Source organism: Bos taurus, chromosome 3, assembly GCF_002263795.3.
Source record: "Bos taurus isolate L1 Dominette 01449 registration number 42190680 breed Hereford chromosome 3, ARS-UCD2.0, whole genome shotgun sequence".
Lineage (NCBI taxonomy): Eukaryota > Metazoa > Chordata > Mammalia > Artiodactyla > Bovidae > Bos > Bos taurus.
In genome coordinates, this window is record NC_037330.1 from 42,910,121 (window position 1) to 42,935,180 (window position 25,060).

Here is a 25,060-nt window from a genome sequence, read left to right on the forward strand (position 1 = left end):
CATTCTTTATATAGATTATCTGAACATTTTTAAAAATTAAGTGGGAGAATCTTTCTTGGTTTATATTCATGTATTTCAGTGTGTTTCTTAGCTCTATCTTTATCTTATAATCTGCATCTGATTTCTTGATTTTAAAATGCATTTTAATTTTTAAAAGTAAAAATACCTTCATTCATCTTCAAATCTGCTTGTGTTGTTTAATAAATGTGAAACTGCACATTACAAAAAAAGTATGCATTCAAAAACCCTTATAAACCTAAGGTTTAAGATTAGACATCATGAGGTCAATGGGGTATTATATGCCACGAGCACAAATTTATAAATTAAATTGGAAAGGCACTCACATAACAGAGCCAGAGGCAGGCTCATTGCTGGCTCCTCAGGGCCCCCACAGCTGACCCAAGCACAGGCGTTTCTCATTCAAGGTTGTCCCCAAAGAATAAATGCACACTCGGACTACCAGGAAGAAGGGGATGTGTAGGAGAGGAGTTTGAGGAAAACAGAGAGATTCAAATGGAAGTGCGATATGAAACGATAAACTGTATTATTTGAGGGCTTAAACCAAACTCAGATTTTTCTAAGGATCAAGTAGCAACTGAATGAAAATCATGTGGGAGCCAGCAGTACATCTTGATATTTAGAGAGGACCTCTGAGGAGTTCAGAACACTTTCGATTTCCTTAAGCTGTTCATTTTAATTGAAGGCTAACCCAATCACCTGCACATTCAATGCCAAAATCAGTGCCCTAAAAAACATCCAAACACATTTCAGATCTAAGCCCAGTAAGCAGTAAGCACAGTAATTCAGATCTAAGCACAGATTCTCCAATGGCTGTGAGAAACAAAATCAATTTAATGGATAAAGACTTTTCTTTTTTTTCAATAAAATAGGACAGAATATAAAACATCATTATACCTCACCCATCATAATGTAAGAATTGTTTCACTAATCTTTTGTTTCAATTATTCATGTGAATGGTGTGTGTGTGTGTGTGTGTGTGTGTATGTGAACTAAGCTGCAATGTAAAATATGTTTCTTACTATTGATTATAGTAAAAAAAAAAAAAAGCTTATAAAGACCCAGTCCTTAATATCACCCTAAACTATGTCATGTCACTCTTCAGTTCTCCTGTGTTTCTATCACTCCTGACACTTTGAACTACTTGGGGACATCCACAGACATCACTAAAGCAAATGTGAGGAAAATTGACATTTCACCTGGTTTGTACACAAACATGTGTTAGCTCCATCAGCAGTGTGCTGCCTGGAAGAGAAACTGCGTGACCAGTGTATTTGAAACGCTGCTTTCCAATGGAAAAATTCTACCCTTCCACACTGAATGCTGCTTTGATTCTTTTGCAGAACTGGCCTAAAGAATTCCATGGACTACTGTATAGTCCATGGGGTCACAGAATCAGACAAGACTGAGCGGCTTTTGCTTTCGCTTTCACTTAGTTTACAGACGGTATTATTCCAAGATTGGCACTGCTCAGCTTCCTGCTGTGAGGGGATATACCCCCAACCGGGAACTTGGGGGCAGGTTCTAGTCTTTCTCTTTCACTAACTGGATTTGACCTTGGGCAAGACACTTGACCTCTCTGGGCTGAGATTCTCCATCTGAGAAAGCAATACTGGAGCAGATTTTTTTCTTAGTTTCTTACAGAGATACTTCAGTGGTTCTGAAAATTGAGTCTTTTGGGTGTTTTTAGCACCAAGTTACACGATGTAACAGATAATGTCTTCAGGGGCTTTCAGTGCTTCTTTCCTTTTCCAGTATTCTTTTCTTGAGCTTTTGACTTAGTTCTTACTGAAAAGTATGTTGGAAGTTCAAGGACAACTGTTTAAAAATATCTGACAATGCATAAATAAGGATTTTCCCCTATTGAGAAAAACAGAAATAATGCTGGGGTTAAAAATGAAGACTATCACCCATAACACTGATTTCAAATGTTTGTATATATTAATAAAGCCCATTTCAATTCTAAAATTTTAGAGACCTATAAAAACATCTTATTTTACTCAGTAACTTTAAAAAATAATGCCTCAAAACACTGTGATTCTTGTTATTTCTGTAATTAGTACTAACTTCATAGTTTATTTTTAAGCACTCGAGCTTTTTAATTGCTCCATATCAAACTTTCAAGAATTGTGGGACATAATTTATTTATCCATAAACAAATGGATAAATTATCATTATCCAATGTACATTACATCATTATCCATCTACCCCAATTAACATTGTCCAATGTTACTAATGCTTATCAATTAAGTATTCAGTCATTCACGCAAGTGTTCATTGAGCACTTAGGATATGTCAGACACTGTTCTAGACTCTGGGGCTATTGTGGGAACAAAATGAAGTTCCCTGTTACATTACAAATATATATCCCCTTAATTCAGTATGTAAATGAAACAAATGGACACAAGCTTTTCGGATAGAAAGTATATGTCTTTTCAAGACTATAGGATTCAAAACTGGGTGAGCAGACATAGTATCAGCCCTGAAATGTATAGTCCTAAATACTGTGTGTGTGTGTGTGTGTGTGTGTGTGTGTGTTTACAACACAGAGGAAACTTGTTAGAAGGAGAAAAGGAAAAAAAAAATACTAAAAAAGACATACTCAGTTAAACTTGAGAATCAAACCTTCCACAAGTGAAAAGCAAACTGCTGATTTTTCTAGCCCACAGCTTAACCGAAATATGCAAGGAGAATTGAAAAAGATGATACTGCTCTATCCACATGCAGAAGACAAACAGAATTTCCAAGTTCAAAGAGTTTGAAATTGAAAATGCTGTATGATTTTAGGGCGTCTGACCTGCTTAAAGATACCAAAAATACTAGCCTGCAAGGATAAAAGCCTCTCTGGCCCATTTACAGGCACCATCACAATAGCATTCTTGCCTATCAAGCTATAAAAGGAAGGAACTGCAAACAGGATATTGCCCTGCCCCAACCATGGGCCACTCCTCCCTTCCTCCACGATTTCTATAAGCAGAAGAAACGCTACCTGGTAGGTTTACCAAGAAGCCACAGAGGGTGACAGAACACTGGTAGCTGACATCCGCTTTATTACTATTTTAAAAGTATTTAAGGAAAACACCTTCTTGTTTTGAACCAACATTTTTCTTGATAATTTTACCTACATTTTATTTTTTTTTCTACATTTGAAATAACATTTGTTTAATCTATAATTTTTTAATGACAACTTAAAGCAGTTCTGAAATTGCAATTTATGGATGAATTATGAGTCAGAGATTAAGGAAATGAACATGCTTGGTCCAGAAAATAAAGACAAAAACAAATTTAGAGTTAGCTGGCCTGGTTTACAGTCTTCCAATGGTTTAAACACACACACATATTTACCATTTTTAAATACCCATTATGCAAAGGTATATGACACTGAAGAGTTCACATGATAACAAATTTAGTTAAAACTAGCTTAAATATGGTAATACACTTCAAGAGCCTAAACTAATGCTGATTTGTTTTTAAATAAAAGACTATTAATCACAGTTGTGGCAATCTAAAGATGAAAATCCAGAAAAAGAAGCATTTATAATGCAGAAAGTTGTTTGTCACATTACAAAAAATTTTGAAAGGAATCTACAATGTTAAAAATGGTATGTACTCTAAAGGGAATATTATTTGGTCATGTGCTGCTGCTGCTGTTGATGCTGCTAAGCCGCTTCAATCGTGTCCGACTCTGTGCGACCCCACAGACGGCAGCCCACCAGGCTCCTCCGTCCCTGGGATTCTCCAGGTAAGAACACTGGAGTGGGTTGCCATTTCCTTCTCCATTTGGTCAGGTAGGTAGCAAAAAAGGCAAAACACATGTTGTTGTTTGGTCGCTAAGTTGCGTCTGACTCTGTAACCCCATTAGACCAAGTGAAAAACAGTTCACAAAACTACACTGCAATTATGCCTAAGCTTAGAGAGCTAGACTCAGATTTCCCTGGTGGCTCAGAAGGTAAAGCATCTGTCTACAATGCTGGAGACCGGTGTTCGATCCCTGGGTCTGGAAGATCCCCTGGAGAAGGAAATGGCAATCCACTCCAGGACTATTGCCTGGAAAATCCCATGGACAGAGGAGCCTGGTAGGCTACAGCCCATGGGGTCACAAAGAGTCGGACATGACTGAGCAACTTCACTTTCACTTTCTTTCTTTAGAGAGCTATAATTGCAAGAGAAGTTTCCTACTTTTCTTCTATAATGTGGTTATGCCAATTTTTAGATTGAATTCATTAAATTGTCCTCTTTACAAAGAGATGTTTAGAATAATTTAATCATTTTCTATCTTCTCCTAATTGCCCCACCACCACCACCAAAAGCATCCTCCCTTCCATGCCATGCTCCCTGTCTGATTCTCCCTTTCCAACTTGGCCCACTGGGACTGGTCATCCTTAATTCCTCTCAAATCTCTCCAGGTTTGACGGTCTGCCCACACCCAAACCAGAAGGCAGGGAGCTGTTCACCTTAGTATCCTCAACTCCTAGAACAAGGTCTCATGTATTACAAGGGCTGGAAAAACACTCTTTGAATGAATATTTATTCAAATTTGACACTTACTACACATTTTCCCAAACTTATTTATTGCTCATCTGTTGCCCTATTTTAAAGCTAGGCATTCCTTCTTTTTGTCTTTAATTATTTTTTATTTCCCAGAGTTCACTACAATGTTGAGTAGAGCTCATCTGAACTAAATAAATATTTACTGAACTAACAAATACCTGAACACAGATTTCAAAAGTGAGAAATTCATCTGGTTTGGGCAAATTCTTCCTTTAGAATACAAACAACTTTCTGAAGAATTTTTATCATAAACAGGTAATGAATTTTGTCAAAAGCTTTCTCTGCATCTATTGAGATGATCATATGGTTTTTATCTTTCAATCTGTTAATATGGTGTATCAAATTGATTTGCATATACTGAATAATCCTTGTATCCCTGGGATAAAGCCCACTTGATCATGATGTATGACCTTTTTAATGTGTTATTGGATTCTGTTTGCTAAAATTTTGTTGAGGATTTTTGCATCTACATTCATCAATGATATTGGCCTGTAATTTTCTTTTTTTGTGGCATCTTTGTCTGGTTTTGTTATCAGGGTGATGGTAGCCTTGTAAAATGAGTTTGGGAGTTTTCCTTCCTCTGCAATTTTCTGGAAGAGTTTGAGCAGGACAGCTGTTAGCTCTTCTCTAAACTTTCGGTAGAATTCGCCTGTGAAGCCACCTGGCTCTGGGCTTTTGTTTGCTGGAAGATTTTTTTATTTCAGTTTCAACCTCAGTGCTTGTGATTGGTCTGTTTACCAGTTTTGAAAGGTTATACTTCATCCTAGGAGGCAAAAAAAGAACTCATACGCACAGCTTCACACCTTCCAGTGAATTATTCTAAGTCACATCAGAGTAACAACCATATGAGTGTCACTGAGTTAAGGAAGGATCAAGTATGAAATAGATGGAAAGGAAGGAAGACAAAAAGAGGAGAGCAGCCTTGGCTCTTCAGGGGAAGTAAGACAACAGCTTAGAAAACAATCTGGAAAGCAACACAGCTTTCCCTCCTAGAGCACCAGCTGTTCCTAAGTGCTTACAATGCCGCAAGGCCAGGCACTGCCCTGACCCCTTCATGAGCATGACCTCCTCAATCCTCACCACAACTATGTTGGGTGGGATGTTATCATCTCTGTTTTAAAGATGGAAAAAGCAGGAGTTTGGATGAGTTAAAGAACTTGGTCAAGACATACAAATAACAAGTGAATTCAAGGCCAAGCTGTGGCTCCGCTGAAGTCTTTGCTCTCAGCCTCTACACCAGAGGCAGAAGGGCTTCTTTGCAATTAGTAGTAGACTTAGAGGTATAATGCAACTGCTAAGGCCTTAAGTATAGTCTACAGAGGGAACAGCAGACACAGACATGGTTAGAAAGTCTACAAACCTTAGCTTTGTCATCCCTGATCCAGACATGACATCTGGGTCAGGCCAGTCCCAGTTAATCCATAATTAGACCCCTTACTGAGCAATCTGAAACCTCAACAAATGTGTTAAGGAACATATAATGTGGTTACCATCTTTGTTTAAGTATCTTCCACATATCTGAAAAAATTCTTAATTCTTTAACCCTGAATTATTTTCCAGTCCTTCAATCATTATGGCCTCTGCAAATTCCCCTTGACCTGTTTAGCACAGTTCTGTGAACTGAAAGCAATACAGAAATCGGTGAGGATCTGGTCTGTAAGCATGTGGCAGGAAACTAATTAATTCATGGTTATAAATTTTCAAAAGCCATCTTTAAATTGTTAGTCACTCAGTCATGTCTGACTCTTTGCAACCCCATGCACTTTAGCCCACCAGGCTCCTCTGTCCATGGAATTCTCCAGGCAAGAATATTGGAGTGGGTAGCCATTCCCTTTTCCAGGCGAACTTCCCAACCCAGGGATCGAACCCTGGTCTCCTGCATTGCAGGCAGATTCTTTATTGTCTGAGCCACCAGGGAAGCCCTCTACGAACTGAAAACAGTATAAAAATCAGTGAGGAGTTGGTTTTCAAGCATGTAGCAAGAACCTAATTAACTCATGCTTATAATTTTTCAAAAGCCATCTTCTTTAAACTCATCTGAGAGTATTCTGGATGATATAATGATCTAAGCTTCTTAACTCTGAAACTGCACTGCGTATTGTACTGGAAGGGAAAACCTCTTTTCAAAAGAGTTGATCTGTTTTTAAAATTTGAACCCTGCATCTTAAGGTCCACAATGGCTCAGCTTAAGGGGTAAAGAGATGCTTCATGAGTGGGGACTTCCCTGAAATGGATGTCTGTCCCTTGGGAAGTGTCACTGTGATCTCCAGTGGCCACATCATTCCAACAACTCTGGCTTTCAGATCACTCACAGAGAAGGGTTTGTGGATTTCCTACTGAATGTGATGTTCTGTATTTTATCTCCTTTTTGATACTCATGACAATTCTAGGAGATAGAACATAAAAAGTTTCCCCCTCACTTACAGATAAGGAAAGAGAAACACACAAAAAAGAAAGCTTCTGTGACATACTTAAAGTCATGATTTAACAGAGAAACCACAGAAAGCCCTGACTCTACAGGTACATAATGTTTGCACAAATTGTCATACTCAAAAGCAAGGTATGATAATTGTACAACAATATGAATGTACCTAACACCACTCAACTATACACTTAAAAAGGCTTAAGACTCATCAAAAAAAAAGATTTTGGTAACTATATATGGCAACAGGTGTTAACTGGATTTGTTGTGGTGATCATACTGTAATGCATACAAATATTGAATCATTTTGTTGTACCTCTGAAACCAACATAATGTTATGTCAGTTATAACTCATTAAAAAATAATTAAAAAAGAAACAAAGAAAAAATGATTAAGATAGTAAATTGCATGATATGTGTTTTTCACCATAACAAAAATAAGTGAAAAAAAGTTTATCAAAAGAGAAAAAAGAGAAGTAAAGTAGTGATGTGACTTTGTATACAGACACTTCCCTTGGTCCATAACCTTTACTTTGATCCTGCATTTTTAAAGGCCATGGTTGGCTCAGTCATTACTGCAAGTATTTCTAGTAATGAGGAAGATACAACTTTAAGCTATATCCAATTAATTCCATTTGATCGTTTTCAGTTTCTCTCTGAAGTGACCCAAAGGAAGTTATCTTCCTTCTTTCTTTCATATTTTATCATTTCATTATTCATTCATTCAGTAGGTACTTATGGAGCACCTGCCACCAACTGGGCACAGTTCTAAACTGATGCTCAGTGTTCAAGTACTGAAACAGTTTCATACCAGTGGCAAATAACCCAGCACAGCCCCCTCCCACCCCTCATTGCTAGCCACCTTGTCTCTTCCCTGGGACACCCTCCACCCTGGACTTCCCCATGATTCAGCACAGCAGGAAGGCTCCATTGTGGCCAGCTTCCAGTTCAACTAGTGAATGCCTGGGCCTAACTCTTGATTAAATATTTTATCATTTCCTAGACACAGCAATGAACAAAACTGACAAGGTCCCTACTTTATAGTCTAGGAAAGAGATAATAAAAAAGTAAGTACACCAACAGACCTGAGAGTTTCAAGTAGTAGAGTGCAGTAAAAATAAATAAATGAAACATCAAGGGCCAGAGGGTACTGGAGGTGGGGGAAGCAAGGTAAAAGTTGAGAGAAAGTCTCTCTGAGGAGGTGATATAAGATCAGAAGGAAGAAGGAATGTATATGTCTGAGGTAAAAACATTCCAGAGAGAGAGAACAGAAATACCAAGCCTTGTGGTGGGAATAAGCTTGTGATGTCATGGTTAAAAGGCATCACAGAGGTAGAAAGGAGAGGTAGAAAGGTAGAAAGGAGACCACAGAGGTAGAAAGGGCTAGATGAGGGAAGATCTTAATGGCATTGGGTAAAGAGACTAAATTTCATGCCAAGAACAGTGAGCAAACATTAGACAGATTTGAAAGAGGGTAATGATCAAATTTATAGTTTTAGAACATTACTCTGACAATTGTGTGGCAACTGAACTAAAGGAAAGCGAGGGTGTGAAAAGGAGACGATGTATGAAGCTGTGGTGGTCAGCCACATGAACAGTGACAGCGGCTTGGACTGGTGACAGCAACAGAGATGAAAAGAAGCATTCTGACTCAGTACAGGTTTTAGAGTTAGAAATTACTGATGAGTATAATGTGGAGGAGACAAGAATCAAAATGACTACTATCCTTTGATTCAGTAAGTTGCTGATGGTAGCTCATTTACTTAAAAACTCAATGAGTCGGGGAATAAATAGATTTGTGGAGAGGAGTAAAAATGTCTGCCAAGATTAGAGGCAGATGTAGGGAACAGACTTGTGGACATAGCGGGAAGGAGAGGGTGGGACGAACCGAGAGAAACACTGACACATATATACCGTCAAGTGTGAAACAGATATCGAACGGGAAGTACCTGTATAGCACAGGGTGCTCAGCCTGGCACTCTGTGACAACCTAGAGGGGTGAGGGGTGGGGTGGGAGAGAGGCTCAAGACAAAGGGGCTATATGTACACTTCCAGATGATTCATGTTGCTGTGCAACAGAAACCAACACAACAATGTAAACCAATTATCCCCCAATTAAAAATAAATTTTTAAAAATTGTGCCACAATAAATGTGAGATATCATTTAGATATGCGGCTATCCAACAGGCAGTTAGATATTTGATTTTGATAATAATCCTGTGAGACAGACTAGAAAACCCTGGTACTAATCAAATTTTACTAATGAGAAAACTAAGGTTCAGAGAAAAAGTCTTGTCTTAGTACAAAATATTTTTAGTAGTCAATGACCCTTGATAGAAGAATGATAACCACATTTCAAAAAGGGTGACACCTTTACTGCTGGGGACTCTGAAAAAAACACAGGTACATAGTTCATGCCATTTGACTACACAGCTGTTCCAAAGTCAAAGTCTTTTATGTCCAAGAAGATTCCCCTGGGAGATTATGACTTATCCCAATAGCAATAATGTAATATATGTGAAACTTAGCTGAGATGTATAATGCCACTACTGTCTTCTTAAGATATCTGAATCAACAATTAAATGCACACATACAATACAAAGTAAAGCATAAAATTATCTTTCAGGAAAGATTGCAACTCCTGGTTTTCATTTTTATTAAGTGTTGTGTCCAAAAGCCTCCTGGGGAACACATTTCTAAAATTAGAAAAGAAAATCAATTGGGAAATGACTAATACAAGAATAATTACCCTGCTTCTCAGGACTGTAACAGCCTGTAAGACAAGCTCAAGCTGCCCTCAGCACTTCCCCAGACTGCTTTCCTCTCATTTGATTGCTTTAAAGTGGTGGAAACTTCTGCAATAGAAGATATATTTTACCCCCAAGCTCAACACATCTGTTAGAATTAAACTTCCGATCAAAATCCCTAAGATACCATGCTGAACTTAAGGATGTCACTAAAAACAGGAAGGACAGGCACTAAGAAAGAAAAAAAAGAAAGAAGTGGGGAGAGAGGGGAAGAGGAGGAAGGAAAGGCGGGAGCAGCAGATGCCTCTTCCTGATGACAATTACTTGTGATAAAGGCCTCAAGAAATAACACGCTCAAAGGTAGGACAAAACCCCTCAGCAAGATACGATGTTTACATGGCCTGAATCCAGAGGTTATTGCAGACTCTCCATATTCTAAATACACAGTGTCAATTATCAGTTTCAAATAAATAGCAGTCATCAAAGGTAAAGTGAAAAATAAGCATGCCAGCTTAATTCAGCTTACCAGCACTTCACTGAACCTTCATGCCAATGGCCAGCTTTTCATGCATGCTCTCCAAATAAAAGCAAGAGCCTGGCTGGCACTACAAATAATCCTAGTATCCTCAGAATTGGGAGGAAACTTAGAGCTCATTATATCCAACCCTCTTATTTAACAGATAAGGAAACTAAGTAAAGCTAGGAAAATTAAAGTGGTTTACCCATCATCCCAGAGCCACTTCAGGATGAATAGCGGTGTTTCTGATTCTTAGTCATGATTCCAAGTACTAGAGCATGCTGTCTACAGAGCGAGAAAGAAAGGTACCACCAGGGATGGCCCAAGGCTTTCTGGTAGCCACATCCTGATGAGAAATGGTGGGCAGAGCTGGATACCTCCGTTTGGAAACAAGGCCCCAGGCCACAGGCTGGCTGTCAGCCTGCCACTGTTCTCAGCCCACACCGTGCAACAGCTGACAGTCTCTGCAACAGCACAGCTGGGCTCTTCCCCTCAGAGCTTTTGGTTTGATGTGGCAGAGTTTGATGTCTGGTAGCCGGTGCCTCCTTTGGTCAGGGTCTTCAGAAGAAGGCCCTTGAAAGGTCACATAGCAGTGAGCTTCCAGGCTTTAGAGACACAGACTCTCCCGAAGGATGAGAAGGAAAAGGACACCTCTCTCCCCTTCCTGCCCAATCCTAGTATGTATAGAAAATTCTAGAAGTGTCCACACCAAAATTGTGTAGCACATTCATGTAGAACTCACATTTACATTTCAGAGGACAAAATTTCTAATCAAGATTAATTTTGAAAAGCCATGTCTAGTTATTAGGGAAGCTGTAATATATGCAGGATTTATATTCAGCTTGCTTACTGTAAACACTTGTATAGATGAATAAAGGGACTGACAATAATAATAATCCTCCCCCATGCAATTAAAGATTTCCTCTTATTCCTAAGAGGAAACCCTTAACAGTCTTTAATCATCTTCTAGTATATATTTTTTCCTGTAAATATCCTTTCTTTTTATAAAACACCTATACAACTGTGGGATACAAGCTATATGTTTTAGTCCCAAGATTCTCTCATTAGCTACTGGAAAAGAAGACCCAAGAGTAAATGGTTCATCAATATCGGTCCACGCTTTCCATTCCAGATCAATTTGCAAGTTGCTAATAATCTTCATCATCTCCCAAATCCACTGAAAAAGCGTCCTGGATTTTATTTGACAGTGTTAATATTCCAGTGGCCTGATTATAGAAAATAATCACAAAAAAAGTACTTACGGCATAAGCACCTATCAAAAATGCAGCATTTGCTCTTTTCCGTTGGTCAAAACAGGTGTAGTGCACTATTCTCTTTCTCGATAAACTGTATGACTAGAAAGAGGGAATAAAAAGAGTTAGTGTGACCACAGAAACACCATACAAAAAAACATCATCTCTTAAAGTACAGAGACGTGTCATAATCAGTGACATTTAACAATTTTTTAATTTCCGGGGCATCGGTGTATAAGTATTACAGGATGGAAGGTTACCAGCTCAGACATTTTATAGCTCAATCATCATGTAAGAACTGACACTATATCAAATATGTTTCTCTTCAAGAAAGGAGACTAACACAGTAGGAAATAATTAAATTATTGTGATCTGTATTAGCCAGAATCATTTTTGAAGATTTACACTTGATCTTGTATGTAAAATTTATTCATCATTTTTCATTCCCTAGCATACTATATTCACTCCCAGAAAAGTTATCTTTACTTTTTACATTATGCCATTTCTTTTTAAATGTGCCAACCAATCTATTTTCCTCTTTAAAAAATTTTAAATGCCTATATTAACTAGAGTGTCAATATTAATATTTTCTTTTTATAACATTCTATAAAAATCCCCATTATCTGAAAATAAATGATTAATGGAAAAAGATGAACCATCAAAAGGATTACGCCAGCAAACATTTTAACACAATAGCCATACACTAAATTTATGGATTCAAACGAACAGTTATTAAGCACCTGCTGCTCTTCGCCAGGCAATATGCTGCATGCTCAAACAAATCCAAAATAAGCAACACAGTATTTTGTATACATGCTAAACATGAAAAGAAGGGAAAAATTAAAAGATCCATTAAAATAAAATAAAATTATTAATAAACTCAAACATAAAACAATGAAAACATGATACAGCTCGATTTCCTCATATTTCAAAACAGTTATTTGGTTTTCCTCATATTTCAAAACAGACAAATGATTCTAAAAATATAGACACATAAATGCATTTTAACATTTATCTATAAATTCATTGCTACTGCCAAAGCAGCTTTTTATACTTTACACCCTGACTACAACCCACAGAATATGTGCTTTGAGAGCCCCTTTAAAAATGTAGATAATGAGGCTTCTGAGCCATCAGGGAAGCCCCTCGTGGCTCAGAAGGTAAAGCATCCGCCTGCAATGCGGAAGACTCGGGTTCAATCCCTTGGCTGGGAAGATCCCCTGGAGAAGGGAATGGCAACCCACTCCAGTATTCTTGCCTGGAAAATCCCATGGACAGAGGAGCCTGGTAGGCTACAGTCCATGGGGTCACAAAGAGTCAGACGTGATTGAGTGACTTCTCTTTCTTTCTTCTTAAAAATGTAAGAACTCAACTATATACCTTTCTTTACCCTGCTATTTTCTATAAGGAAAAGAAACTCTTTCAAAACTCTGAAGTCAATTCTAAGATGAAACTACAACATTCTGGCTTTAACATGTAACCAAAGAAAATTAGTTTCATGGTTGTGAGCCTGGAAACCCTCACTGCCCCAATTCAGGCATGTCTTTGATAACCAAGGCTCATATTCTGAAAATAGCATTGCTCTTTGAAATTAAACTTTGAAAAATAAGTGTCTGCCTCTAAGAGAGTATCTTAGTACCAAAGTCCTTATTTCCAAACAAGCTTACTAAAATACCCCTACGAAATAAAGTTTGAGTTCATTTTAAAAATAAAAGAGTACATTTTATTCAATTCCGTTCAGTCAAGTTAATGCACACAAGTTATCTAAAGACTTCAAGGTCACCATCAATGGTCCTGACACCTGCCTACTTGCTTCCTCCACTGGAACTACATTATCTACTGGACATTTCTTGTTTGTGTCTTTGTTTTTGCCAGTGATTTATCTCCATCAATAAGTTATATTTATTGAAAGGAGAATCAAGGCTCTTAAAACCTAAGCTTCTTCTATGGTCTCTAAATCCCAAGCCACCTAAAGAATGCCTTACAAAGCCCAGGCCTCCATTAACATGAGTCGGATGGAACACAAGGACTCAGCTCTTCTGGCTCCCAGTCTCTCACTATTTTTATTTCCTGACTCTCTAACACACCTGTGAGGAAGTTTAAATTACCTGTCTGGAGGCTCTTTTCTACTAAGAGTTTAGGTTTCATGACAAACTACTTAAGTTATCATTAAATAATGTGGAATTAAATTTATTTTACAAATCTACTTGCCAACAGTGACAAACTCATACGGCTGTACTCTTATCGCCAATGGTCTTTACTGTTGGCTTGTTCTTGAATTTTCTGTATTTGTTTGCTTTTCTCTCTAATTCTAAAGTATACGGAGTGCAGAGCACCACCCTGCAATGGGAACCATTAAACTGAGGACAGAATTCTGAAGGAAATTTTCTTTTCACTCTCTATATAATTTTTAAGTAAATACAATACAAAGTAAAAATTTAAGGGCTTTATAATTTACCTTAAAAGCTTTAAGAAATTACATCAGATAAGGAATAGTCTTTATAAAATCTACCTAGAAATTTAAACTATTTTAAAATACCTCCTATGGGAAGCTGCCTATGAGATGGAAACATAATTGACTTTTTAAAACATCTGTCATCATACCTATTCACAAAATTTCCTTCTCATGTGATAGAACATTCAGGACTTACTCTCTTAGCAACTTTCACATTTACAATAGAGTATTATCAACTGTAGTCACCATGCAGTATATTACAATAACGAACTTTTTTAAATGAGAGTTTTCTATCTGATTTCCAGGGATGTTTCTAAAACTCCTAGTATTTATTTTGCTTAGCGATTTTGGAATTCTAGTGTTTTTCTCAGTTAACTCTCAAAAGCACACAGTCAAAAACCGATCTGTTCAGTGAAGCTTGCCCAGTATCTCAGGTCACACAGAGTTGAGTTCTCACTCAGGGAATCAAAACTAATTCAAAGTGAAGGACAACAGAGAAAAAGCTTAGACATTACAAGCCTTGTCCTAATTTCCCTCCTTGTCACAGCCAGGCCTTCCTCTTACGGGTCGGCCTGCCCCAGTCTTGCAGCAGCAATGCTGTTCAACAGAGGAGATATTCTGCTACTCACATGAATTTTTCAGGGATAACAAAACATTCTGCCAGTTGTTTAGTGGTGCTTTACATGATTGGGCTGATATACACAAACTCTTTAATGTTTCCTCCTTCCAAATATTAAACATGCCCTTTTTCTTTAAAACACACACACACACACAAACTACCTATTACATATCAAACTGCTCTAGAAGGAACAATACCGTCCATTGGAGACACTGATGACTAAAGTGCCTTTAGAGGAACATGTGGCTCATCCTTTGAGAACTTTCATGGTAGAACTTTACCACACAAGAGAAGAAAGGTACAGTGTGCAGCCATAGGACTCTGTTTTATAAATGAGCCCTGTAGGTATTTTCTCAAGTTCTGCCCTAATATCAAGAGAACTTCCTGCCTCCAAATTGGACAGTTGCCTCTTCCTTACCTGGCCTGTCTCCTCTAGAGTCCAGTGTGCTGGCCAAACCCCTCATGGACATTACTTGCTAAATCATACCATCACCTCTGGCTTCCAGTGAGTTCCTTGCTCTATTACAGATTCTTCCTGCTTTACATGAAAAGCTTTGAGACTATAAAAACACTGTGTACAATAGCAAAGTTATAAACTAGTGAAACAAATGGATATAGTCTTAAATATAAAGGGGAGGATGTCACAGAAGGAATACTACGACCTCTGGACTGTTCATCTGCTGTGCAGCAAGACTGCATATGACTCATTGCAAATTCTAATGTGCAGCCACTATTTATACTATATTGTAGATTTATATCTAGAAACTGGAATATATAGCCTTCTGAATCTTCTTAACTAAGTGGACTCTCCTTTATAATAACAGCAACAACAACCTAATATTTACTGATCAGTTGCTACATTCCATCATTTCTCAAAGCAGTAGGACAGGGCCAGAGGCGTCCAGTTTGACCAGACACAGCAAATCCCAAACAGGAGGTTCTGGGCAAGGCTACAGTGTAACAGGCAAGCAGTGTTTCTCTTTTACCAAGAGAACATAAGCCTGAAGCCATAGAGGGCCTGGTTTACCACACTTGACCCAGAGCTCCAAGGTCAGATCATAGAGAGTTGAACGCTCTCTGCAAGTGTGGCGGACAGGAGAAATTCAGAACTCTCTGAGCTTGATAACATGTGTAAACTTTAACTCTCAATCATAAGGCCATGACAAGCTTCATGGTTCGAAATTTAAATAATTCTCAGGTTGAAGTGGTCAATAATTTTAAAACTTTTCAGAAAAAAAAAAAAACAAAACTAAATTTCAATCTAAATTATATTTTATTACTATATTATTATGCTGCATTTCATTCTCTTAACAGACTGGTTCGGAGTCACCTGGAGGGCTTATTAAAACACAGATTGCTGGGCCCCACCCCTAGTTTCTGATTTAGCAGGGAAGAGCCCAAGAAGTTGCATTTCTAACAAGTTCCTCAGTGATACTGAGGCTGCTGGTCCAGGGACCACAGACTGACCTCTACTGTGCTAACATATTGCTAAATCTTGAAAAAGAGCTGCATGAAAATGTGTGAATAAGCCCAACACCTGGAAATGCACTATATGGACCCTAACATATTGTCCATCTGGTCAAGTAGCTCCAAGAGACATTTAAATTCTTTTAGGAACTCCAAATCATGCCATATGACTTTTTAAAGCATGTTATAAAAAACACATTTCCCCAGATTCTCAGAAACATTTACTACAATTTGTACATTATTACATTCCAGCTGGTAACACCTAAGGAAAAAGTTCCTTTACTGATTCAGTAACCAAACTGCTTTAAATGGTGTAATTCCAGAGGTTCCAAATTCAGATGCTCTGAGTGGCCACGAATTTGAGGTGGGTCAGTTGGCAAACTAGAAAAGTATGCCCAAAGCAGACCCAGCTCTCGTGCAGGAGTCTGGGCCCATAATCAGATGCTACAATATGTAACAGAAGTCAGAAATTCATAGTTTAATAAAGGAAGAATTTCATAAATTGCAATGTTGACCATGAATTCAAAATTTTTAAACAGCATTCATGCTCCCTTCCCAAAAAATGTCTGTGGACTGGAAGCAGCCCACAGGTAATCAGTTTGCTGAATCTGGGTACCGGGATACTGCAGCTGAAGACAGTTCTAATGGTTCTCTCAGCATGAACTGAGTAGCTGTTGTGTGTCAAGCACAGCACTGAGCAACATGGTAACAAGGGGAGCAGAACCCCAGTCTCTAGCCTCATAAGGCTCACAGTTCAATGAATATCTGATGCTAAATGAGGGGGAAATATTGGCCAAGGCTTATGACAAACAGAAGAGAATAACTACCTAGGGATGCATTCATAGCACAGGAAGGACCAATGGAGTAATCTTAATTACAGATACAATAACTGTTTCATTTAACAAGGTAAAAAAAATACTAGCTAAAAGATGGGATTCAGTATTGAACATCTATCAATTAACCTAAGCAAAGCTATGGAAATTTCCAGATCTATACTGTTTCCCTGAGTGAGAGTTAAAGTTCTACTACTCTTATGTACATCATAAGAGTATGTAACACAGCATATAAATGTTTGATGGTACTTGTAAACCAAAGTACAATGACTGCAATCGTAGAAAAACACAAATGAAAATGAGGATACTGACTCCAGGCAGACATTTTCTATCTCAGGAAGGAAAGCTATGTGAAAGGTTGCATTCTAGTGAGGTCACTGTGAAAAACAAGCCACGGCAACTCAGAGAGAGAGAAAATGATGACATGTTACACAAATCACAGAACCACCAGGCTATCCTTGGATTATGATGACAGACACAAATCATGCACTTCTTCAGTTAGGTCAGAACTACATAACCATTCAAAATCAAAGGGGATACAATTAAGCTCAAAGCCAGAAAATACAAAAACAAAAGAGTTAATGGCCAATTTAAAGACACAGATTTTCAGAGGGCAGCCATTTGGTAAAGTTGCTTGCCATGCTTAAAAGTAAAATCTTCAAGTCGTGTGGTTAGAATGTGGTGTTTCCCAAGCTGTATGAATCAGCCTGGTTGAGCTAAAGAAGATATTAGTGCAGCCTGGATAATATGCCCTTTAATAAAAAAAAAGAGCCCATGCACTTCCCTAAACAAGCAAGCTCTGCCAATGATGGTGGTCAGATTAAGTAGATTACAGCACAGGGACCACGGTGACCAAGGCATCATTCTCTTACAGGTGACTAGTCTAGCCCAGTAATGGCCTCAGCAATCAGCGTCTCCATAGCAACCAGTGGTCATCCCATTGCAAAAGCGATAAAATGAACAGGTCTTCCTATGAGCAGCCATGACCTCTACATGTTTTACCTCCAACTTTCCCAGGAAAGGGATATTCTTGAAAATTTTCTTTGGCTGTGCAAAACAAAATATGGTTTATGTTTTTATTCAGAGCTAAAATAAAGCAGGTTGAATAGTTTCTTTTAAAAGAAAACAGTGTCTCTTTATGGTCCATTTTGTTTCAAACCCAGTACGTTTCTTTCAATTAAACGGCACCTCGATTAAAGCAGAAGTCAAAATGTCAAGAACAGTTGCTCATAAAGATTATTCGATCAGGCTGATAAAATAACTGAAGGCATTTGGGGTTGCTCTATAAAAGGGGGTTTTCTTGCTTGAGGATTGTGAATGGGCATAAAGGCTCCAGGCCTTGCAAACTCTATGTATGATCACACTGTTTCAGCACCCCTGATAAACCTCTTTAAAACTATATGAACTCTCTCTGGAATGTAGCTTGCTTTTCTTCCCCCAGAAGTCCATGAACCTACAACAGAAGATAACCTCATGAAGAAATCTTCCACATGTTTTTGTAGTTGTAATAAGAGGGTGGTCTGATCATTATATCAAGAGTTCTTGTATGAAGTACCTGCTTCCCTGGCAGTTGCCAGACAGGATTACTGCACTGATCCATTCAGCAACAAGGACATTCCCTGAGCCCCCACCATCTGCCAGGTACTGTCATTGTTCTAATACAATCATCCATTTCACCATGCCCACTCCCACTCCCTTTCCTCCTTTTACCCTAAAAGGGTCACGCAGGACATTTTGTACACTTTAAATTACATTTCTGTCAATATTCTGTTAAATCTTTTTAAAAATAAGTCCCCAAGATTACTGTGATTGTCTTGTTGATTCATAGAGCAGGTATTAAAAAAAAAAAAAATCAGTGCCCTAGAAAATGTCCCCTTTTTTCAGCAATGCTCTTAGACTCCCCTCCCCCACCCCCAGGCTGGGTTTTTATTTTTCTCTGATGAAAAGTGAAATCAACAGTTAAAACTGTATTTATTTTAGAATAAGCCATTTCAGCCATCTTATGTTTATAAAACTGTCAGGTTATTAAATCAGTAATTGAAAGATTTTCTTAACTGATTAACTACGAAAAAAGGCATTTTACTTTTCAAAATACCACTACTTTGTCTTTCATTAATGTAAAGCAAGCTATATTATTAATAAGAAGCTCTTATATTCTAGAGTTCTTAGCATTGTGTGCACCAAAAATCCCTTTGAGAACCTATTAAAAAGTTATGAATCCTCTCAGAAGAAAAATGTAAACACATACAAAATTTTATATATAATTTCAAGAGTTTATGGATTTAAATTAAATAATGTATACAGTTTTTCAAATTGTTCTCACTTCATTAAATCTTTTTTCTTTGACTGATTCTCTTATGGTAACTCTTGAGCAGAAATAACAAACTACAACCTATTACTGTACAACTTTTAATACTTACTCTTTTTAAAATATAGTTTAAAATAGGAAACAGGGTTTCTGCTGCTGATGGTGGTTTCTGGTTTTGGTTTTCCAATCTAAGCAGACATTTGATGAATAATTTTCCATTTTAACTCATAAAATTAAAACAAAGGCCATTGGGAATAGAATGTATACTGACACACACACCAAAAAAAACAGCAATAAATCACCTCAAATCATCAATTTGAAAAAAATCTTTTAACATATAAAAAATAACAAATTTGGGTTTGAAATAAATAGAATGTACTGTAACATATTACCTATCTACATAAGGTATCAAATAAAGGGGAAAAAATCATGAGTGCTTTATTGTGAGAAATAAAAATTTCCAAAGTAGGAAATAAAATGCACCTAAATGATTCAGGAAATCACACAGAAGAATTCTAAGAAGCTGTTATTTGTTAAAATAGTGCCAATTACTCAGAGAAATAAAGGACTTTGAGGACCAAATCAGTGCTATCAGACTGGGTACTTACGATGTCACTGGAGCAGTTTCAGTGGAGTAAGGTAGGCAAAGGTGCAATAGCAAATGATTGAGGAATCAGGACACACTGAGGATGTAAAATGCTGAGGGCAGGTTACTGAAACTTCTTGAGGCAAAGGAAAAGAGGATGTCTAAGTCATGAGGTCATGATAAGATCAACAGATTTCTTTGTCTTTAGCATCCTTGTGCTGGATACTTGGAGAACAAAATTATAATACATTCCTCTATCCTCTAGGACTCAAAGTCTAGTGAGAAAAAGATGCAATTAAAAAGTGCAAATTAGAACTGAAATGATAATTTCAGGTAAAATTAAAGCTCATCAATAATAGAGATATGCACAGAGAATTATGGGAAAACAAGGCAGCACCTCCCACCTTGTATTGCAGCACAAGGAGACGCTTACAAAACATGATGGTGCCAGAACAAGGTCTTCAAATGAGGGGTTATCAAGCCAGAGGGCAAGGGCTCTTCACAGTCAGACTAGATGTCACATGCACTTGTATGGAGCAGCAATACGATTGGGGTAAAGTACAAGGCTGGGAGAGGCAGGGGGACTGCAATCTTCAGTAAATCAGTAAGTTGGTGCATGAAATCACCTGCCAGGAAGGATGGGAGTTGTCAAGGTGAGAAAGACAAAAGGCACGAAAGTAAGGTGCCAAAGGTCTCATCAAAATGAGTGATCACGGGTTACAGACAAGAGACATCAGAAGGCAACTGACGGGATAGGAAGTGAAAGGAATAGGGAGACTGAGGTCTGGAGATTGCACAAGGATAAGAGAGACAACGTGGGGCACGTAACAAGGAGGGTACGTTCAACATCAGAAAGCCTAGAATCTGGGTTCCTGGAGGCAAAGTAGCCAGAGTGGCAGGAACAGTCACTGGAGCAAAAAAGAGGCAGAGGAGCTATGAGACCATAGTGGGACAGCAAGGGGAAGTGAGTCAGGGCTGGGCTGTGGGTGAGCACAGGAAGATGACAAACCAGAGGCTGCAGTTAGCAGGAAAGGTGGAGAAAAGAGCGTGAATGATGTGGTCAAGGGCCTGGGAACCTGGCCCCAACTTTACCTTGCATCCTTGAGCAAGTCACATGCCTCTCTGGGGCTTTCCTGTCTGCAAACCAGAAGGCTGGACTCAATGGTCATCTAGATTCCTAAATTATATCAGATAGCTTTCTCATATGGAAATGATAGCTGTGAAACTGAGAAGGTGGTCATAAACTTTGTTGAAGAACTGTCTTTATTGTAGTTTCGATCAGGGTTCACAAACGTTACCTTCCTTTTGTATAGGACTTCAAAATTCATAACGCTTTCTTAAACCTGTTTTCTAACCTCTAGATATATAATCCTAACCATCTCTCTGAGAGCTCTATAATCCCTATTTTACAGCAAACTGAGATTCTACAAGGCTGAAGTGACTGTAGCTTTGAATTGGTAAAGCAAGTCTTCTTCTTCTAATAAAGAGATTCTACCTGCTTTATTGAGATAACCCATGACTTATTAACATTTAAAATTCATTCCCTCAGCAAGCAACAAGGTGCCCATTAACTGCACTAAAGCTAAAAATGTCATTCATTCCAGGCATCCATCAGATTATCTGATCACCGAAATGAACCTAGAGGACTGTTCTGAACTTTATTTAATTTATATAATGTTGAAAGAAAGCTTTGTAAACGAAAGCAAAGCAAAACAAGTCCTTTATACACCTACTCATATTGTTTAGTACAGAATATGATAGAAAAATCATCTTAATTCAATCCATCTACTTTTATGTAGTTGGGAGATGGTGAGAGACAGAGAAGCCTGGAGTGCTGCAGTCTGTGGGGTCTCTAACAGTCAGACACGATTGGGAGACTGACAACAACAACATATAGAACACTGAGTCAGACCAGAAGTTTTGTTTCCCTAATAATGATTCCTTTCTCTTCAATCAGTCTAGATAGTAGACTGGTTCCACTTTGCTGATTACAATACCCAGTTTATATACAAATTACATACTACTAATCAAGGAAGTGAAGTCCTAGGTCTTCAAAAGGAAGAAAAGGATTTCAATTATTTATAAGTTATCTTATCCTTGTTAACTTATCTATTAAAAATCCATTAAATATTTTTATTAAATCCTTTGGGGGATATTATTTGCTTCCTAAGTAATTATAAAAATTTTAACTTCATTAAAAATAAAAAACTACTTCAAAAAATTTTTTTAACTTTATCTTTTAAACTACAGGGAGTAGCTTCTTTTCTGAAAAATGTTAAGTAGGTTCAGTTAAAGAAATGTACCTACTATGCATTTTCAAGTCAGAGAATAAATTCAAAATCAATTCCCTACAAAGGTGATTACAACAGATGTTACATTATATAATTGTTTACTTTAAAAATATCTCTTTAGTTTCATTCCATGTCCATTTATCATTTTGAGTTAAATGACAAAAATTTGTGAATTCATATTTTACAGGAAATTCTGCATGACAGACTTGCTTTTCATGCTTAAGTTGGATAAAAATCAATCAAGTAAAAAAATTATCACTAAGCAGATAATATGTATAAGGCATTATACTATGTCACACCAGTAACATTTTGCCCAACAGAAAGATTAAACTGAGTGTTATAATTTAGAGGTTAGCACTTAATCTGCTGTGTAGATTTCACCTTCCAAATTGAAATATTTAAGACCCTCATTTAGAAAGGTGAGAGAAAAAGATAAATATTTCCTTCTATGTGATGAAATGTTTACCAAAACTAGGAGTATAGATATCACTTTTCCTCATATATGTTTAAAATTCAAGGAGGGGGGGAAAGCTACATATAAAAACATACAGATGAACAGTGAATGTATGACCCAATTTCTGTCATAAAAGGTAAAGTCCAGTCTCTGTTGCTAGTTCATTATTCTCACTCGGCTATTAATGCGACAGAGACGGCATTCAAAAAACACGCAAACATTTCAATCTTGATCAGACAGAAAAAGCTTATGCTCCACGACTCCTGCTGTGCAATGATGAGCCATGCCCCCTTTTATCTCCTGGTTAACAGCATCTAGGAGCAGACCTGAAGGTTTCAGAAAAATCATCCTAGGAGGGAACTTGATAGACTCATTAACAACAACCTAAAAGGATTTGTGCTTTCTTTCTTAGATCACTATTCCAATGACTTCATTCAGCTCAAGTTTCCATTGATCCTGAAAAATGAAAGAGGTTAACGTGTCCTTTGTGGGACACGTTAGGTAGATCAATATCAACTTCTAGGTGAACTACTCACTTCAGTTTCCAAAGATCAAGATTACCTACCTAAATGGTACACGCATAGCAATCCCACTGGTTAGACTTCACAGTTTAAAAGTTTAATATCAAAATGTAAACATCACCACAATACTCACTTTTAGCTTCTTGTTTAGTTTACAGCAGTATCTGTACACCATTGCCAAGTTCAGAGGTCCAAAATCTGCATAGAAACTGAGATTTTTTTAAGTAGTATTTAGTAAAAATACAATTTTCAGTTACATCAATGTTCAGTTTTATTTTCATTAAAGTTGTAACCGAGTTTCAATTATTTTCAGGATTAAGAGTCAGTACATAACTGATTCAGAGTGACCCAAATAACTAGTGATTTCACCCTGCCAATACCCTCCAATTAGTATAAGCAGTCTTGCAACAGGTAACTATTTAGCCTGCTTTGAGTTCCACCTCCTTTTATCTCTTTGCCAGGACATTAAGTCAAAAAAATTAAAAAGCAGACACTGAAAGAACCAATATGAACAAAACATATATGTGGTCTGTACTTCCTGGTTTTATTTAAAAGCTCATGCACCCCAGGTTCCAATTCCAACTGTTCCTCTCAAACCTTGCTCTCAATCCTCAGGTACCTTAAGTGCAGTCTTTTTTCAGTTTCGTTCTCCTTGAACTTTCTGTATGCTCTAACACCCTGGCTCAGCTCCCTCTCTCCACTCCTTTACATCCTCTCCAGGATACAGTCACCAGTCTGCTGTTATAAATTACATGATAACACCATGGAAAACAGACGGCTTTTAAGCTGAGATCCAGCATCAGTCTTTCCCATCTTCAACTACCTGCTGGACTTTCCATCTTTGGGTCCTTTTGTCACCTGGAACTCAATCCATCTTTCCTTCCAATCAGCCTTCCAGACTGAAATATTTTCCTTCTTCCAGTCTCTCAGACATGAAACCTCCTAATCACAATAGGGCAGCAAGTAAGTATCAATTTAGTTCTTATATATCAAATAAGCTATTACTCTAAGTCATCCTTCCTCTTCTATTCCTACTTTGGCAACAAAAGTCCAGGTCTTTCTTCATCTCACATCTTTAGTACTTAAATTTTTTCTCTCTCTTGCCCAATCAACCTGTACTCCGCACTAGAAATTAATTTTTAGAAAATCTAGCTTCTCACATATCCTCTCACTGTTCAAAAATGTTTAGCCTTTTCATGAAGATGGTGCCGAAGGCGAAGAAGGAAGCCCCTGCTCCTCCTAAAGCTGAAGTCAAAGCAAAGGCTTTGAAGGCCAAGAAAGCAGTGTTGAAAGGTGTCCACAGCCACAAAAAAAAAGAAGATCCGGACGTCGCCCACCTTCCGGTGGCCCAAAACGCTGTGGCTCAGGAGGCAGCCCAAATATCCTCGCAAGAGCGCCCCTAGGAGAAACAAACTTGACCACTATGCCATCATCAAATTCCCCCTCACGACCGAGTCAGCCATGAAGAAAATAGAAGACAACAACACACTGGTATTCATTGTGGATGTCAAGGCCAACAAGCACCAAATTAAACAGGCTATGAAGAAGCTCTATGACATTGACGTGGCTAAGGTCAATACTCTGATCAGGCCTGATGGAGAGAAGAAGGCATATGTTCGACTGGCTCCTGACTATGATGCTTTGGATGTTGCCAACAAAATTGGCATCATCTAAACTGAGTCCAGCTGGCTAATTCCAAATATAAAAGTTTTCACTATAAAAAAAAAAAATGTTTAATGGCTCTTTACTCCCTTCAGAATAATTCTTTGACTCAAAAATCACACTCCTGGCTTCCAGACAAATCTCTCCTAACAGGTCCCGTACAGAATCTTCATTCCAAACATTCATTCTTCATTCCCAAATACGCCATGCACATTCTTAATCCAAGCTACTGTTCACATTGGTCTCCTTGCCTGGAGTGCTCTCCTTTTCTTTTTTAATACCTTCTAGCTTCCACAAAATTCAGTTCAAGTCCTAACTTCTCCACTCATCCTAAGGAAAAACTAGCCATCCTTCTCT

At 37.9% G+C, this 25,060-nt stretch overlaps 1 protein-coding gene and 1 pseudogene across 9 annotated transcripts in view; one reads left to right on the top strand and one right to left on the bottom strand.

Annotated features, from left to right (window-relative positions):
- The window catches only part of CDC14A (cell division cycle 14A), a 195,742-nt gene that overhangs the window by 142,236 nt on the left and 28,446 nt on the right, over positions 1-25,060 (bottom strand). For 3 of the 9 annotated variants that reach the window (XM_059885067.1, XM_059885063.1, XM_059885065.1), the window contains exons 3-5: positions 23,175-23,250; positions 17,884-17,928; positions 11,517-11,609 (exon numbers count right to left, since the gene is read on the bottom strand). In XM_059885067.1, coding sequence (XP_059741050.1) covers positions 11,517-11,609; positions 17,884-17,928; positions 23,175-23,250 — 214 coding nt within the window. The other 6 variants (XM_059885064.1, XM_059885066.1, XM_059885070.1 and 3 more) reach the window with 5 other exon arrangements.
- Positions 24,208-24,788, top strand: LOC107132302 (large ribosomal subunit protein uL23-like; annotated as a pseudogene).